This window comes from Zeus faber (assembly GCF_960531495.2).
Source record: "Zeus faber genome assembly, chromosome: 1".
In the NCBI taxonomy this organism is placed as follows: Eukaryota; Metazoa; Chordata; class Actinopteri; order Zeiformes; family Zeidae; genus Zeus; species Zeus faber.
The window spans coordinates 59,784,662-59,799,906 of record NC_137193.1 but is presented as its reverse complement, the minus strand read 5'-3'; the positions used below and the strand labels follow the sequence as shown (position 1 = coordinate 59,799,906).

The window sequence follows — 15,245 nt, the reverse complement described above, 5'->3', positions numbered from 1 at the left end:
AGAGAGAGAGAGAGAGAGACAGATAGAGATACGGAGCTGCATGCTTGTTCCAGGCATGCTGCTAAAGCTGAATTATTCTGACATGGTCAGAGAAGATCAGAGAGCCAAAGATCAAAACCAGAGCCCAGGAGTCAAAAGAGAGAAAAAAAAAACTAAGTCAAGACAAAAAGATTAGTAAAGTACGTGAAAAATGACGATTCTTAAGGGGGTATGAAAGGCAGCCGCCGTGGATGAAACGGCAATGAATAACGCCGTGAGACGTAGGAAGAAAAAAGAGGAGGGAGAACGAGAAAAAAATACTTAAGAGATACCGAGCCATTGCATAGCCGACTGCATATGAAGGGGCTCAGCTGGGATTTAGTATGGCCTGGGGCCAGGATGATGGAGGGATGTAGAGGAGGATGAAGCGGATGGCAGGAGGATGGAGGAGGGGGGAAGAGGCAACTTGCACAGATGAGCCTGGAGCCCTGGCATGGAGAAAAACTTACCTTCAAAAGTTAAATAAAACTTCCCTCTGTCAAACCATACCAGGGACGGCTGGTCATTCTCTGTGTGGGGTCAAAGGTGGGGGTGGGTGGGGGGAGTGGGGGGGGGGTGAAGGTGAGGAGGAAGGGCGAATAAAGGAAGGAGGAAGAGAAGGGGACGGGAAAGTGGGTGACAAGGAGGAGGAGGAGGAGGGGTGAGGGGAGAGAAGGAGAGCATTTTGAGTCTCAGATGGCAGGTCTATCACATGTCACAGTGAGGAGAGCTTAGGGGGGCGGGGTGGGGTTGTTGCGGAGGCGGGGCCAGGACAAGCCGGAACCACGACCAGGAGAGAACGTGGAGCCGTGTGTGTGTGTGTGTCTATCTGAGGGGCAGGTGAAAGCCATGGTTGGTTCTTCCGCCATTTCTACTCACAGCTACTCAGCAAGACAGAATCCTGTATTTGGGTCACCGACAGTTCCGTTACACTGCATGTACCTTTCAAGCCCCATGTATTTTCACTGTTCCTCTCCTGTATCGGTTATGCGGCAGGCTGTTATGTCTGACAACCTCCAGCAGGGGGCAGCCAAGAGACTGGGATCGGGAAGGGACTATGAAGATGAATTGGCGTGACTGGAACAGGCATTACAATGTCCTAAAAGCTATCAGAAGGCTTACGGACTGCCAAGTTGAGTTGGTAAAAGCACATTATTAGTGTTATTAGTGTCGTTTGGGCTCATCCTGTTGTGTTTTAGATTGTCGAGCAGGCTCCCATTAGAAAGGTGAACAGCAATTGGCAAAACAAGGTGAAAGAGCAACGGGCGGGGTTGGGGGAGGGGGGGGGGGGTGGTCTGAAAGAAACGGTCACAATAGGGCGATGAGAGGAGTGCTTAATGGAGAAAAATACAAAGGGGCAGGTGCTCGCATGGGGGAGGGGGGCAATGGGTCGTAGAAGGATTTTTTTCCATGGATGAAGAGCGTGTGAGTGGCAGGTGTGGAGGGTGGGTGTCAGGGGGTTGAGTGCGGGGGTTGGTTCGGGGGGGCGGGATCCTGGGAGCCCAACCTGGGGCCGTACAGTCTGGCTCAAGAGGAGAAGAGACGCCAGCATGAATACCAAAGAGCCACAGCCACTCAGCAGCCTAATTCTCATGCCAGACTTCAAACGGCTCCGGAAGAGGCCGTCTGATGTGTTACGGCGCAAGTGGAAAAGAGAGAGAGAGGGAAGGGTGGAAGGAGAGAGGGAACCATATGTAGATCTTGGGGAGCGGGGGACCGAAGACGAGCGTCTCTTTGAAATGCTCCTTGTGGCAGCAGGCAGACATGCAAGACGATGCCCGGCAACACGGGCGCAGAGTGAAGGTATCTCAGAGTCGACGCGCGACGGCTGTCAACGGGAGTCGGGAGGAGCGCGGTCGCCATAGCAACGCGGGCAAGTTGCTTACAGATGCACAGTCATAAAAACAGAGAGAAACAGAGTCTCCTGGTGGCCAGGTGAGAAGAGCCAACGCAAGGGCCTTTTTAACTTTCAGAGATTTAAAAGTGAGGCCCTCGGATGCTTTCCTGCTTTCCGCACGTTTCTCACGGGGGCGTCGGCCTCCGTGAGAAACGGAGGGGAAGAGAGAGGGATGCGCGGTGTGAGAAATGAGGGGGAAAAACACGACAACAATGACGAGGGACCCTAACCCTAACCCAAGAGGTGGCTGACCCAGAACTCTCTAAAAAGGAACGTCTTGTGCAATTGATAGCGCCGGCGGATACAATTATTTGTGGACTGTTGTGGCCTACATTCAACCAGCAGAGAGAGAGAGAGAAGGAAAAGAGCAACACTGGCTCACTGACCCCGCGCTGACAAGAGAAATCACGTCAAGAACCAAACCAAAAAAAAAAAAAAAAGGAAAAAACATTGCCCTTTCATGAGTGATGCATGATGAGCTCCTAACATGTTTAAAACCCCCAGGAACACTCAAAAAAAAGAAAAACAAACAAAAAAAACAAACACTCCCTTGCCCCTTCCTCTCCGAGGGGGTCATTACTGTACCTGCAAATGAATCAAAGTGTCTCTCAAACGTAGGAAGCTTGTCTACGTAAGCATCGTCCTCTGATGAGACACATGACAACAAAAATGGAAATGACGGACAGAGAACAAAAACAAGAGTAACGCAAATCAAAACAGGAAGGATAAAAGAAAAAACATTTGAATTTTCAGGAGAACATTGTGTGAAAAATGAGCGGTCCGAAAAAATAAAAGCAGAAAATGGAAATCACAACAGCTGGGATGAGCAAATTGCGATGGAATGTTTGGATAAGGGCAGTTTATCGAACATTAAATTCAATATCTACTATTCTCTTTTCCATGTGTCGCAACCCAATCAGGTGCTGCTAGATAACAACTATTTAAAAAGTACAAAGTAATTCAACGGTTGGAGTCATTTTTTTTTATTAAACAAAGCAACTTTAACCCTCCGATATAAGTCCTTTGTTTTATCCAACTGGTATCAGTTAAACGGGAGCATTGTCAGATCTCTCAAAAGTGTTCAAGAAGATCAGATCAGATCACACCACAATTTTGCTGGTTCCCGTTTTACAGGCCTCTGATCGCTTGAGAATCGATTGGATGGACCAATCAGAGGCTGCGCTTCAGGACGCTCTGACTGACGTCGACTGGGACATGTTCCAATCAAGTTCAAGTGACGTCAGCGAGTTTACGGACGTAGCGGTGAGCTTCGTGGCTACGTTAGTGGACAGCATCGTTCCCACGGTGAAAGTTTGGATATTTCCAAAGCAGAAGCCGTGTGTCGATAAATCCATCTCTGCGCTCTGAATGCTTGCATGGCCGCTTACAACGACGGTCTTGTATCCGGTAATATGGACAATTACAAAGCGGCATCATACAATCTGGGGAGGGCGGTGAAGGACGCTAAATGGACGTACAGAGAGACTGTGGAGCTACAGATGGAACAACGGGACACCAGACGCTTGTGGCAGGGGCTGCGGAATATAACAAACTACAAGAGCAGCTCCTCCCCAGTCACGAGTGCAGACGCCTCCCTCGTCAACGAAATGAACTCCTTTTATGCGCTGTTTGAGTCTGGCAACAGCACTGCTAGCTCGCCGGATAACTGGAGTTACACCGCTGGGGATGAGCACGCACTCTGTGTCTGAGCATGACGTCAGGAGGGCTCTGATGCGGGTGAACACCAGGAAAGCTGCGGGCCCAGATGGCATATCTGGACGAGTACTGAACACCTGTGCTAACCAGCTAGCTCCGGTGTTCACTACAATATTCAACATCTCCCTGGCTGAATCAGTGGTCCCGTCCTGCTTCAAGAGGTCCACCGTTGTTCCTGTCCTGAAGATCGCCTCTCCTGCCTGCCTGAATGACTACCGTCCAGTGGCCCTCACCTCGGTGGTAAAGTGTTTCGAGAGGCTGATTAAGGATTATATCTGCACCTCCCTCCCCCGCACCTTGGACCTATTGCAGTTTGCGTACCAGAACAGATTCACGGATGGCGCGGTTTCGCAGGTACTGCACACCACGCTCACGCACCTGGATGGCCAGAAGGGGGCCTATGTGAGATTGCTGTTCATTGATTATAGTTCAGCTTTCAATACCATAGTCCCCATCAGACTGGCTGTCAAGCTGAAAGAGCTCTGACTGAATACTCCGCTGTGTGCCTGGATCCTGGACTTCCTCTCAGCCCAGCCCCAGGTGGTTAGGGTATCCAGCTCCCTCACCCTAGCACAGGATCCCCCCAGGGCTGCGTCCTCAGCCCCCTACTGTACTCCCTGTACACACATTACTGTGTGGCCAGGTCAGGCTCCAACACCATCATCAAGTTTGCTGATGACACTGTTGTCGTGGGCCTGATCACCGACTGCGACGAGAAGGCCTACCCGAGGAGGTGGCTGACCTGTCACTCTGGTGCCAGGACAACAGCCTCCACCTGAACATCAGCAAAACTAAGGAGCTGATTGTGGAGTTTAGGCATGGATTACAACCGAGGACGCAAGCGCCCTTGGTGATTAATGGGACTTCTGTCGACAGGGTGAGCAGCTTCAAGTACCTGGGAGTCCACATCACAGAGGATTTAACATGGCCTTTACAAACAGACACTCTGGTGAGAAAGGCGAGGCAGCGTCTTTACCACCTCAGGCAGCTGAGGAAATTCCGGGACTCGGTGAGGATCCTCAAGTCTTTCTACTGTGGAGCAGTGGAGAGCATCCTGACAGGCAACATCACTCCTGGTTTGGGAACTGCACTGCTCAGGACAGGCGGGCCCTGCAGAGGTTGGTGCATTCAGCTGAACGTACCACTGGAACTACCCTCCCCTCCCTGCAGTACTTATACACCAGGAGGTGTAGTAGGCAGGCAGGATCATGAAGGATCCTCACCACCCCAACAACGGACTGTTCCAGCTGCTGCGGTCAGGCAAGCGCCTCCGCAGTCACACAGCGAGGACAGAGAGGCTGAGATGGAGTTTCTTCCCGCAAGCCATATGAACTGTCAATGCTGACCTCACCAGGGGTCATCAGTGAGCCACACACATAGGCTCCACTACCTTACTGTACTGTATGTAGCATACTGTACCACATACTGTGTCACTGTTCTGGGTTGTTCGGTGTTAACGTATTGCTGCGGCGTACTGTTGTATACTGTGCTGTATATCTCAAACGCTACCTCACTTTATTCACATGCAACTTTAATGCACATATCTGTATATACATAAATAGCCTATCCCATATACGTTAGTCTATCCCATATACATAAGCCTATTCCCTTTATCTATTATGTACCCACCCTTGAGTTCTTATTTTATTTTATTTTATTCTATATATTTTGTATTTTATTTTATAGTATTCGACTCTCTGCATTACGTTTTAGGAATCAGTTAGTTAGTAGAAATTCTTAGGTAGCTACTGTGTTCAGTCTAGAACATATTGTGTGTAATCACCGGGTGCGTTGCATTGACATTTCACTGCATATATGTATGAAAGTATGTATATGTACGTGACGAATAAACCTCTTGAATCTTGAATCACCGATAGAATGACTAAGTGAGGGATAATGGTGCAGCCAGCCAGTCACTATCCATAAAATAACCCCCGACAGACTGATCAGGTCTGATTTTGCGACAGTGACCAGCTGGTATAATTAGATAGTAATATAAGATAATATATTGAGATGGAATATTGATTTGAAACTAGTTTATAACTAGTACGCTTAGTTATAGAACTAGTATTCCTAACGCGGCAGCGTGCTGGGTGACAGCAAAACAAAGAAAATTGTCCACAACAACGTAGCTTACAGGACGCTGATGTAGTAAAACTACAAAAGAGAGAATAAAACGTCTCCCTACATGTGACAAACCTTTTCACTTATTAATCTGAAACTTGATGTCAAGTCTTCCATTGTAGTTTCTATGCACCGTCACAAGATGGCGCCACCCGCTAGTGTTATCGTTCGCATGTAGGCGGAGGGACGGGAAACCAGGCAAAAAAGCGGTTGCCCGTGATAGCGGTCGATATTAACAGACAGCGGTCATTATTCAGATATAACTAACCTCTGGAATGCTCAACTCTGATTGGTCAATAGTGGCAATCAGAGACTGTAACCACTATTTCTAGTCAAGTAGAGTTTTAGATAGCGGCTGGAGCAGGTGCACACACCTGATACAGACACGCAGAGGTCTTTACCGACAGTGGGCGTGGTGGCGGCGCTCAGGGAGTTGGTGGAGGAGATGGAGGAGGTGCTCTCGGCCCTTGCCAGCGGGGCGATGGGGGGAGGGCTCGCAGAATGATGGACTGGGGGGCTGAACGGTCGACTCTGGAGGGAGAGAGGGGACAGGGGAGAAACCAAATAAATCAGCGCTCAGATATTGGGTGTAATGTATCGTTGCTTGTCATCGGTCTTGTAAGATCAAAGTGGAGGGCGGCACTCACCACGTCCCCCGCGTTGGGCTTCCCCGGGGGGAGTTTGGGTCGCGAGGGCGGACGGGGCGGTGGCGGCGGGGGAGTCGGACTGACAGATGACGGGGTGGCGGGGCGCACTGGAGAGGAGGCGCCTGAAAAGTGAGAGGACTGCCATGTTTATCTAAAGCAACTCCAATAAGGCAACATATGTGTTTCTGATTCCGGTGGGAGAGTTGGACACTTGCTGCCACCCCGGGAATAAATAAGCAAGTAAAGAATAGTTTGGCCAACTAGTCACAATTTCATTTCAATTTAAAGAGGTATACAAGTGACATTAGAACACCAGGCTGAAACTTCCTCAGCTTCGTGGCCTCGCAACACATTAAGTGCGTCAACCTTATAATAATATTACAGTCCGCATGTGTACCTTGTCAGGGCCATCGTGGTTTTGATCCAACGCTGCCCCTGCCCCTTTATCTAAGCGTGCAACTTTCCCAGAGTGTCACGAGAGATTCCGGCGAGACTTCTTTCAATGCGCACATAGAACCGTGAGCCTGCGCTGTGTTGACATTAGTGCTGCCTCAGAAGGCATAACGGCTAAGAGCCGCCTGCTCGCTCGCCTGCCGGCTAAATCCTGCAGGATTTGATGAGACCGTGCGAGGACAGAAACACATTAAGTGTGTGAATCTTATAATAATATTACAGTCCGCGTGTGTACCTCGTCAGGGCCGCCATGGTTTTAATCCAACGCTGCCCCTCACTGTTTATCTAAGCGTGCAACTTTCCCAGAGTGTCACGAGTGATTCCGGCGAGACTTTCCACACGCACCCGGCCGACATGCTGCGTCAGCGCTCACTTGACAAGCCCTGGCTGCCCCTCTCACTGTGTATTGTCATCATGAAGTGACCTTTAGTTCGGTTAAACACAACGTTCAGTCTCTCTAGATACAGTCCCAGTTGCAGTCCTCACCCCCCTCAAAATACTTTAGGGCCAATATATGTATCATAGAACTTCCGTTCTATGATATCCGGCTGAACTGACGGCTGAAACTCATAAATGTTGCCAATGATCAATATTAAAAGTCAGACAGTGCAGCATACGGATCCCGCTTTCCGGTAAATTAGAAAGTTAAAGCCAGAAATGAAGAAATGCAGCAGCGTTATTATTCAAGATGTGCTTTGCAGCATTTTAAGCAAATTCTATCAGATTGGAATTGAGTAAAATTACTTTTTAATAGCGCCGGTTCGTTTTCATCATAAGACTTGGGTCTTTTTAAGTGCAGTAGTTCCTACAAGACGGTGTCTTGTAGGAACTACTGCACTTAAAAAGGAAAAGAAACACTCGTCTCCTTCTATCATGACGCAAAGTGTGAGTTGAGCTCTTCCACAGTAGGAACCAACAGCGTGTTAAACACGTACCACTCCCTGTACCTCCAGCTCCAGAGGTTGGACCCGGCGACGACACCACGGCGCGGTACGTTGGGGGAGGCGGCGGGGGAGGTGTGCTCCGACTCCCCGGGCCAGCCTCCCCTTTGGGCGAGGTCGCTCCTTCCTCCAGCTCCTCCTCGTCTTTGGGCGGGGCAGCCTCTGGACTCTTCAGCCACTCCTCCCGGGCCAGGGGGAGCGGCGGCGGGACCGAGGGGGTAGGGGGAGGAGAGGCGGGCAAGGCCGCGGGGGGAGGCGAGGCCTTTGAGGCGGGAGCCTGCGGGAGAGTGCTCGGGGGTGAGTTGAGGGTGGGGAGGGAGGCTGGGGGAGGGATCGTGGCTGTAGCCGTAGCCATGGCGGAAGGAGAGGCTTCTTTGCGTACGTGAGGCGGAGAGGCGGGCGAGGGGGGAGTCGGGTCTTGAGTCGGGGAGGGGAGAGGGGGCACAGGGGGCAGAGCTGCGGCCTCAGAGGCAGGAGGAGACGCGGGCGGAGGAGGGGACACGGGCTCCTCTTTCGGGGGTGGCGGGGACATGAACGCGGGCGGAGTCGTTTCTTCGTGCGGAGGCGGGGAGGAGGGTAAGGGCGGTGGGGGCAGGGGAGGGGACGGGAGGGGGAGGGTGGGCGGCCGCTCGGGGGCTTCTTCGCTGAAACACACCCATTTGTCACCCACATCGTCGGTTGCGCCGGAGTCCTTCTCAGGACCGAAGATGTTGTCCAGGTCGGCGATGGACTGCTTCCCCACTCCGCCCTCAGCTTCCGTCAATACTTCTGAAACCGAGGCAGGAAGTGACACGTGACCCCAAAGTGTGATGGTGAAATATCAACTGTGTTTAAAGCCGTCATTTGGATTCCAATGCAAGAAAAACTATGGTACTTTTCTTATTTCTCTTGATGCAGAGGAATGAAGAGGAATGAATAAAGTACGATCTAATCTAATGTATCCACTTCCACAGTTATAGATTTGCTTCATTCTACGCTGGAATTTAAAAGGAAAGCGTTCGGATCCAACACTAGTTTAATCTCTCTCTGCCATTTGGAATGATTGGTTAGGTCATCCCATAGTCCTACATCACAGCACTGGCATTCTTAGATTATTTCAACAAACTCCCTATGGACAGAAAGGCTGGCCAGAGAGATATGAAAAAATACGCTGCACAAAGTAGAGCACCTAACGAAAACACAAGATCCTTGATAAAGACAGAGGGCGGTCCGGAGAGGAGAGCTTCTCTTACCTGTAGCATCCCCTGAGGGAGGTCCGGTCGGAGGTGGGGAGGTGTTGGGGTTCTTGGGCGGCAGGGGAGGTGGTGCTGTAATGAAATTAACAAAACCAGCGGTTTTTAAATAGGAAACCCACTGCTAAAACATTTTGGAGAGGTGGCGAATGTCAAATTTTGTAGGACGCTCCTGAACATCTCGTGTTTGGAAAGCCTTTTTCTCCAAGCCCCTGAAAACCAATGTGAGGTGTTGTGTATTCATGGCACAAAATAAGACCTCATTGGTAACACACAATCATGAATATGCAGGATGTTGCAAACCACTGGTCTTAAAAATGCATCAGCTTTGATTGGAAGGGGGGGGCGCATTCAAGGAAACATGCCAAATGCAAGGAGATGGGAGGGACTGGAGGGATGAGAGATCGCTTCCACTTGAGATTGTTTGAAACAATCTGTTGACAACGGCTCATGAAATGAAGTGGGGAAGAGGTTTAAAAGAAACAGAGTTTAACCTCAGTTTCTTTTACAGGCTCATTGGTGATCCCGTTAGTCGGCCGATGAAGGTGTGTGTGTGTGGGGGGGTGGAGTCGATGGTGTTTCCGTGCAGTCGTTCCGGGAAGCGGAGGGAATGCCACACAGACGAGGCGAGCGCAGCAACTTACTTCCTGTTGGGAACGATCTCGCTACGGACGACTCTGCTTCTGACAGAGGAGCCCCCCAAACATCTGTCTCAGACAGAACCACTGGGTTCAGAGGAGGGGGGGGGGCAAAAGAACATAGAGGGGAGGAGGAGGTGTCAGTGGCTATATCACCAAATCAACAACTTTCATTAGGGGCTTGGACGAGAAACAAGATGTTCTGGATCAATAAGCTCAGGAAGACACAGACATATACATACCCTGATAAACCTTTATTTAGATAAACCGAGCATGAGAAATGACACAGCCATAGTAGAGTATACACCAGGAAACCAAAGGTTAGGTACAAATATACAGTAGGTGCCGTTCATCACATAAACTGATATTTTCTTAGCTGCTCCCATCATCCACCACGGCATTTTGTTTTTCTTTCAATGCATAGAACCGTGAGCCTGCGCTGTGTTGACATTAGTGCTGCCTCAGAAGGCGGTTGCATAACGGCTAAGAGCCGCCTGCTCGCTCGCCTGCCCGGCTAAATCCTGCAGGATTTGATGAGACCGTGCGAGGACAGAATTTACATGGCAGCCAACCCCTCCGTGCATTGTTGTGACCTACTTGAGCATTTTCTAAACAAGAGAAAGTGAGCGAAACACTGAACCATGGCCTAACGAAAAAAAGTGTCGTCAGGGGATGTGGGGAAGGGTAGGAATAATAATAAAGAGAGAGAGGGCGAAAGAAAGTCCTAGACGGTAAGTTTCGCCATGTCTCATTCAAAAGAGAAGAAAAGACAAGAGGGTCAGACAGGATAGTTGGAGATGCAGTGAGACTCAAATACGAACGAACACAGACAGGGACACACAAACAGAGCGTACACCAGGGAATAGCCACCTTCCGATTTCTGCTCGCCGAAGGCTGTCTCTAGCGGAGGCCCGAACAATGCTGTGGTGTCTTCAGCCTCTGCTGCCGGCTGGTTGCTGCAACGGAGAGAGAGGGCAACCTTGATTTGGATCTCGACTCAAGACACCAAGAGATGAAGCGGCTCATATATCTGCACTGGATGGTGAATTATCAGGTGGATCCAAGCTATCAATGTTGCAAAATGGTTGGCGTTTGATGAAAATAAAATTACGGCAGGAATACAAAAACAATCATCAACTTCCTTCACCAATTTACTAGGGCTGTGTATTGGCCAAAAAATCTCCAAGTGCAATATAAATTACAATGCAGTGCAGTAGCATGTAAACATCCAAATTTTACTGTCAAAAATTGAGATTTCTTCAGGGAACATCAATTTATAACAAAGATATAAAATGGCAGGAAGTCAGCCAAGCAAGGTGGTGTTGATAGTGATGTGTGGATGTCTGCTTTATGCACATGGCAATTTTTCAAAATAAAAATCTAAAATCAAAATGGCAGTGATAACAATTTAAGAAGTAAAAATATCCACTAAGTGGAACATTTAAAGAAGAACAAAAGTAAATGGAACGATTTGAATGAGTTGACAGAAGCTGTTCATCAATGCCTTTATTTGTGTCCTACACCCTAAAAACTCCAGGACGTGCTTTGGCTCCGCCTGAAATATCGAGGATGCATCGGTTGGTGACGGCGCTAACTCCATTGACCTGGAAATCCCAGCATTCATTGCAAATAGCGCGGCAGCTCTGTTTGGAACGGGCTGCTCTGTGGACGTAAGCGAGTCAGTCGCAGAGCCCTGAAGCCCCCGCCCCTACACACGCCCCTGCTGGCGACGCCCGCTGTTCCCTTGTTTATTGAAAGTTTATTAACATCACACGTGTCACGTGGCCGAATTGCACGAAATTAGACACTGAACATCCTTGGGTGGCCAGCAACAGACCCGCCAAGTGTCAAGTAGATTGGATTAACGATTGTCGAGATAATCGAACGACCGACAGAGAGAGCTTCCTTCCTTCATAAATTAGACGTTGACACCACCATGCATCGAATCCCGGCCGAGTCTGTTCTTCGCGAGAACAGACTCGGAGGACGTTCTAAACGGGAAAGAGTCCGCTCTAGGAGTACTTGGCATCGATAGACAGTCATCCGCACACACACCTTTGGGGCTTGGGAAGTGGAGCTGGGGTCGGAGCGGCGGCCGGGACGGTGCGTCTGGGTCTAGCGATCTCCTCGCCTGGGAAAACAAAAAATCAAAGCCTTAACCGGTGACCTAAATTGGCCCTCACACTTGACCATTGATAAGAGATAAAGCTGGGTTCATAAAGGAAGGGCATTTCCTGGACACTTACTGGAGGTGTTTCTTTTCAGCACACCCTGAAACCAGAAAAGAAGGAGTTAAATATATAACCTTCGACTCATAAAGTTGAGAGAAAAAAAATAAATGTTAATCCCCACAAGGAATCACCACGAACTTGCGAAGTTGGGGTGAACAGCATACATTTGGCCTGTTGTCACTTGCTTATTATATTAGAAAAACATTGCTTGATTTATCTAAAGCGTTTTTGAAAAATGCATGGGCAATAAGCAGGACCAACGTTTTAATTTATTATGAATTTATTTTATGGTTGACTTTGTGGCAACGTGCACTTTCATCCGCACAAAGCTGCACTTTGTCCAGCAGAGAAGGTCAGGAGATGAGCTCTCGCCTCAGGATGACTTAATCAGATGAGACCGGTGGAACTTCCTGCTTAACAACCGGCTCCACAGGGGGAGGCATGACTACCAAACATAAACATGCGATACCAATAGGAAGGGTGAACCCGCGTGTCCGGAAAACACTCTGTAATGGTGTTTCATCTATGGACAAGGTCAAGGTTACGACCCATCCCTGTGGGCGAACACCTTCAGATAAAAGCTCTGTCTTTCGGTGAGCCCCTGTGTGCTAAACCTTAAAACCTTAAAATGTATAGAAGTTAAGATTAATTCTACCTTTAACGAAAGGAGAACCATGTTCGATTTGATAAAACATTTTGCTGCCATTACGGATGCGGGCCTGACGCCGTGCCATCGCTGTAGAAAGAGAGATCCCACGACAAAAAAGACAATCCAGCAAATGGGAAACGAGACAAATTGCTGCTGTTTGCAGTCGTGTGTGGTGTAAAGCGGCACGGCGAGGGAGGTCATAGAGATGTAGAGCTGGGATATTGGATAATGGGGGCAAATGTCACATGCAACATGTCTTTGAAGCGTCGAGCAACCCGAGGTAACAGAAAGAGATCAAAGCCGTCCCAGTGTCAACAAGGACAGTGGACAGTCAGGACAGCAGGTTTGGTGTTAGTGGGCTAAATGGTCCAACATCTGGCCACCGAACGCTAACAAGACTCATGGTGATAAGGGAAAAGAGAAAGCGCAGAAGAGGCGAAGAGCAGGGGTGAGAAGGGACGACAGAGGGGAGTGAATGAAGGAAGCACGTCAAAGGGTTCGGTCGTCAAAAGTGAGTCCACCACGGCGACCACGCCGGGGATAACTGTGATTAGAAGATGAGAAGAACCGAGTATAAAAGTCTGGAGATAGAGAAACGTGTCTACATCCGGAGCCATCATTTGAGATGAATGAACCCCGAGATTTCCACCGCTTTGACGGACTTCCCAGACAAGGTACGAAGCAAGAAAAAAAAAAGGGGGGGGGCGGGGGGGGCAAGGGACACGTTCAGCATGGGGACGGACGCCGAATGAGATGGACACTTACCGGGCTACGTCTCTGTGACCAGCAAAAAGGAAGAGAGAAGAGATACCTGGTCAGAGAGTGACAAATCAGTCAAGGAGACAGGGCGTTGCGTCTGGAGCCCCTACACCCCTCAACGCTCACGGTTCACCTTTCACACTAGAAACGCCGTCCTCCCCCGGTCGCTGGTCCTACGAATGCTCTTTCATGCTCGTGCGCATCTCCATGCATAATGACATCCGCTCATTTCTGCGTTCAGTTTCTGGGTTGTCAAATAAATCTTTGTGTTTCAATGCCCTAAGGTAACCGTGGAGGTTGCTCCAGTAATCCAACACCATCTATGGACCTGCTGTGAGAGCAGCAGACTGGAGCTGGGCCTCAGCCACCTCTCATGGACATATCCACCCATCTTCTTACATTAATTCTCATGTTGCTCACCATTGGCTTATTGACGTTTGTGTGTATTTTCTTAGTTCCATTTTTATTTTGCTCATGTCTTTCTTTGGTCTGTCAGGTCATGAATTCTGCTGAAATCTGTATCAGTATCACCCCCCAACCCCCCACCCTGCAAACCCGACCTGCATCACCCATCCAACCTTTCTTTCAGTGCTTGTGGCAGCTGCGCAGCGAGCCGGATGCGATTACCGTGATGTAACGAGGGGGGCGGGCCCTGCGTGTGAGAGGATTAATCTTATTGGATAAACTGATAGAGGAGAAGGAAATGTGCTGTGCCAGTGTGGAAAGGAATAGATTTAGCACATAGTCCAAGAAGGACTGACCCCTGAAAGTCGACGAGTCCAATCATCAGTCAGAAACCCGTCAGTCAGCTCAGATTCCTCAAGTCGAGTAGTCGTTTGTTTTGGTTTTTTTTGTCACTCAGTGTGCATTACAATAACAGGATAAAAGAGATAAAAGCTTACAAAATGCACAGGGATAACATTTTAATGCGGAATTATAAATAAGGGGAATTATAAATATATTTTTATGTGTGACAAGAACACGGACACAGCTCTTGGTGCGCCCCGATCATTGTGCTCCGTTGCGCCAAATAACAAGAAAACTAAAAAAGCGTAGGAACACGAAGGAACACGGCATGACTAGGGATGGTTACAATTTTAACGGTACTGCTACTCTTACCGATACTGCTTATCGATCCGGTACTTTAACTTCTCTTATCGGTTCTTTTTCAAAAAAATTTAAGAGAAAACCTAAAACAAATTAAGAGCAGAATTAACATTGCTTTATTGGCTGCACATTACACATGGAGAGGGGGCCACCGCGGCGAGCAATCTGTGCTCGCCGCGCCACTGTCACTCACTCACACGTGTGAGAGACAGGCAGAGGGAGCCGGCCCCGCTCTCCTCGCGCATATCTCTAATAAGTAAAAATACAAACAAACAAAAAAAAGAATAAACAAAGGAGATAAGAGACGAGAGTGAAGGCTTACCGGACTTCTCTATAGACGTCAGCATTGTCCCAGGAAGCAGAGGGAGGACATGAGGAAGACACAAACAAGGTCACAAAAGGAGCAAAAAGAGAGAGGAACTACATCATAATTTCATGACATGGTACCTCTCTTATTTTCTGTATAAACTGATACAGGATGTATCGGTATAAACGGATACAAGATGTTAAGCTCCAGATGCTTCTGCCTTTGTGACACAATTCAGCCAACCCACACTTTCTAAATGCTCATCCTAACCCTGATCAATTTTGGGAGCCACGAGTGTGTATAGAGGCTCCTTACCTTCCAAAATCTATAAAGTCTAGAGTGTATTGTTCCAACGTCGAACAAAAATGACTGGTTAAGGCAAAAAAAAGTAAAAAAAATGAATTCACACATGATTTTAACAAGAACATACCACAAAATAACTGATGCAATGGCAATTAGGCTCTTCTTAGATGTGCACATGATTCAAAAGATCTCAGTAGCCAAGGAAACAAGTAAAAAAAGTGTT

At 48.7% G+C, this 15,245-nt stretch overlaps 1 protein-coding gene across 1 annotated transcript in view; it reads right to left on the bottom strand.

The window, feature by feature from the left end:
- sgip1a (SH3GL interacting endocytic adaptor 1a) overlaps nucleotides 1–15,245 on the bottom strand; it is a gene marked incomplete at its 5' end in the record, with an annotated part of 71,644 nt that overhangs the window by 7,831 nt on the left and 48,568 nt on the right. Inside the window, 11 exons of the mRNA XM_079998033.1 lie at nucleotides 489–548; nucleotides 2,501–2,560; nucleotides 6,130–6,286; nucleotides 6,403–6,524; nucleotides 7,791–8,564; nucleotides 9,029–9,103; nucleotides 9,673–9,753; nucleotides 10,537–10,622; nucleotides 11,722–11,797; nucleotides 11,913–11,937; nucleotides 13,312–13,323. Of these exons, the coding sequence (XP_079854159.1) occupies nucleotides 489–548; nucleotides 2,501–2,560; nucleotides 6,130–6,286; nucleotides 6,403–6,524; nucleotides 7,791–8,564; nucleotides 9,029–9,103; nucleotides 9,673–9,753; nucleotides 10,537–10,622; nucleotides 11,722–11,797; nucleotides 11,913–11,937; nucleotides 13,312–13,323 (1,528 nt within the window). The remainder of the gene's footprint in view (nucleotides 1–488; nucleotides 549–2,500; nucleotides 2,561–6,129; nucleotides 6,287–6,402; nucleotides 6,525–7,790; nucleotides 8,565–9,028; nucleotides 9,104–9,672; nucleotides 9,754–10,536; nucleotides 10,623–11,721; nucleotides 11,798–11,912; nucleotides 11,938–13,311; nucleotides 13,324–15,245) is intronic.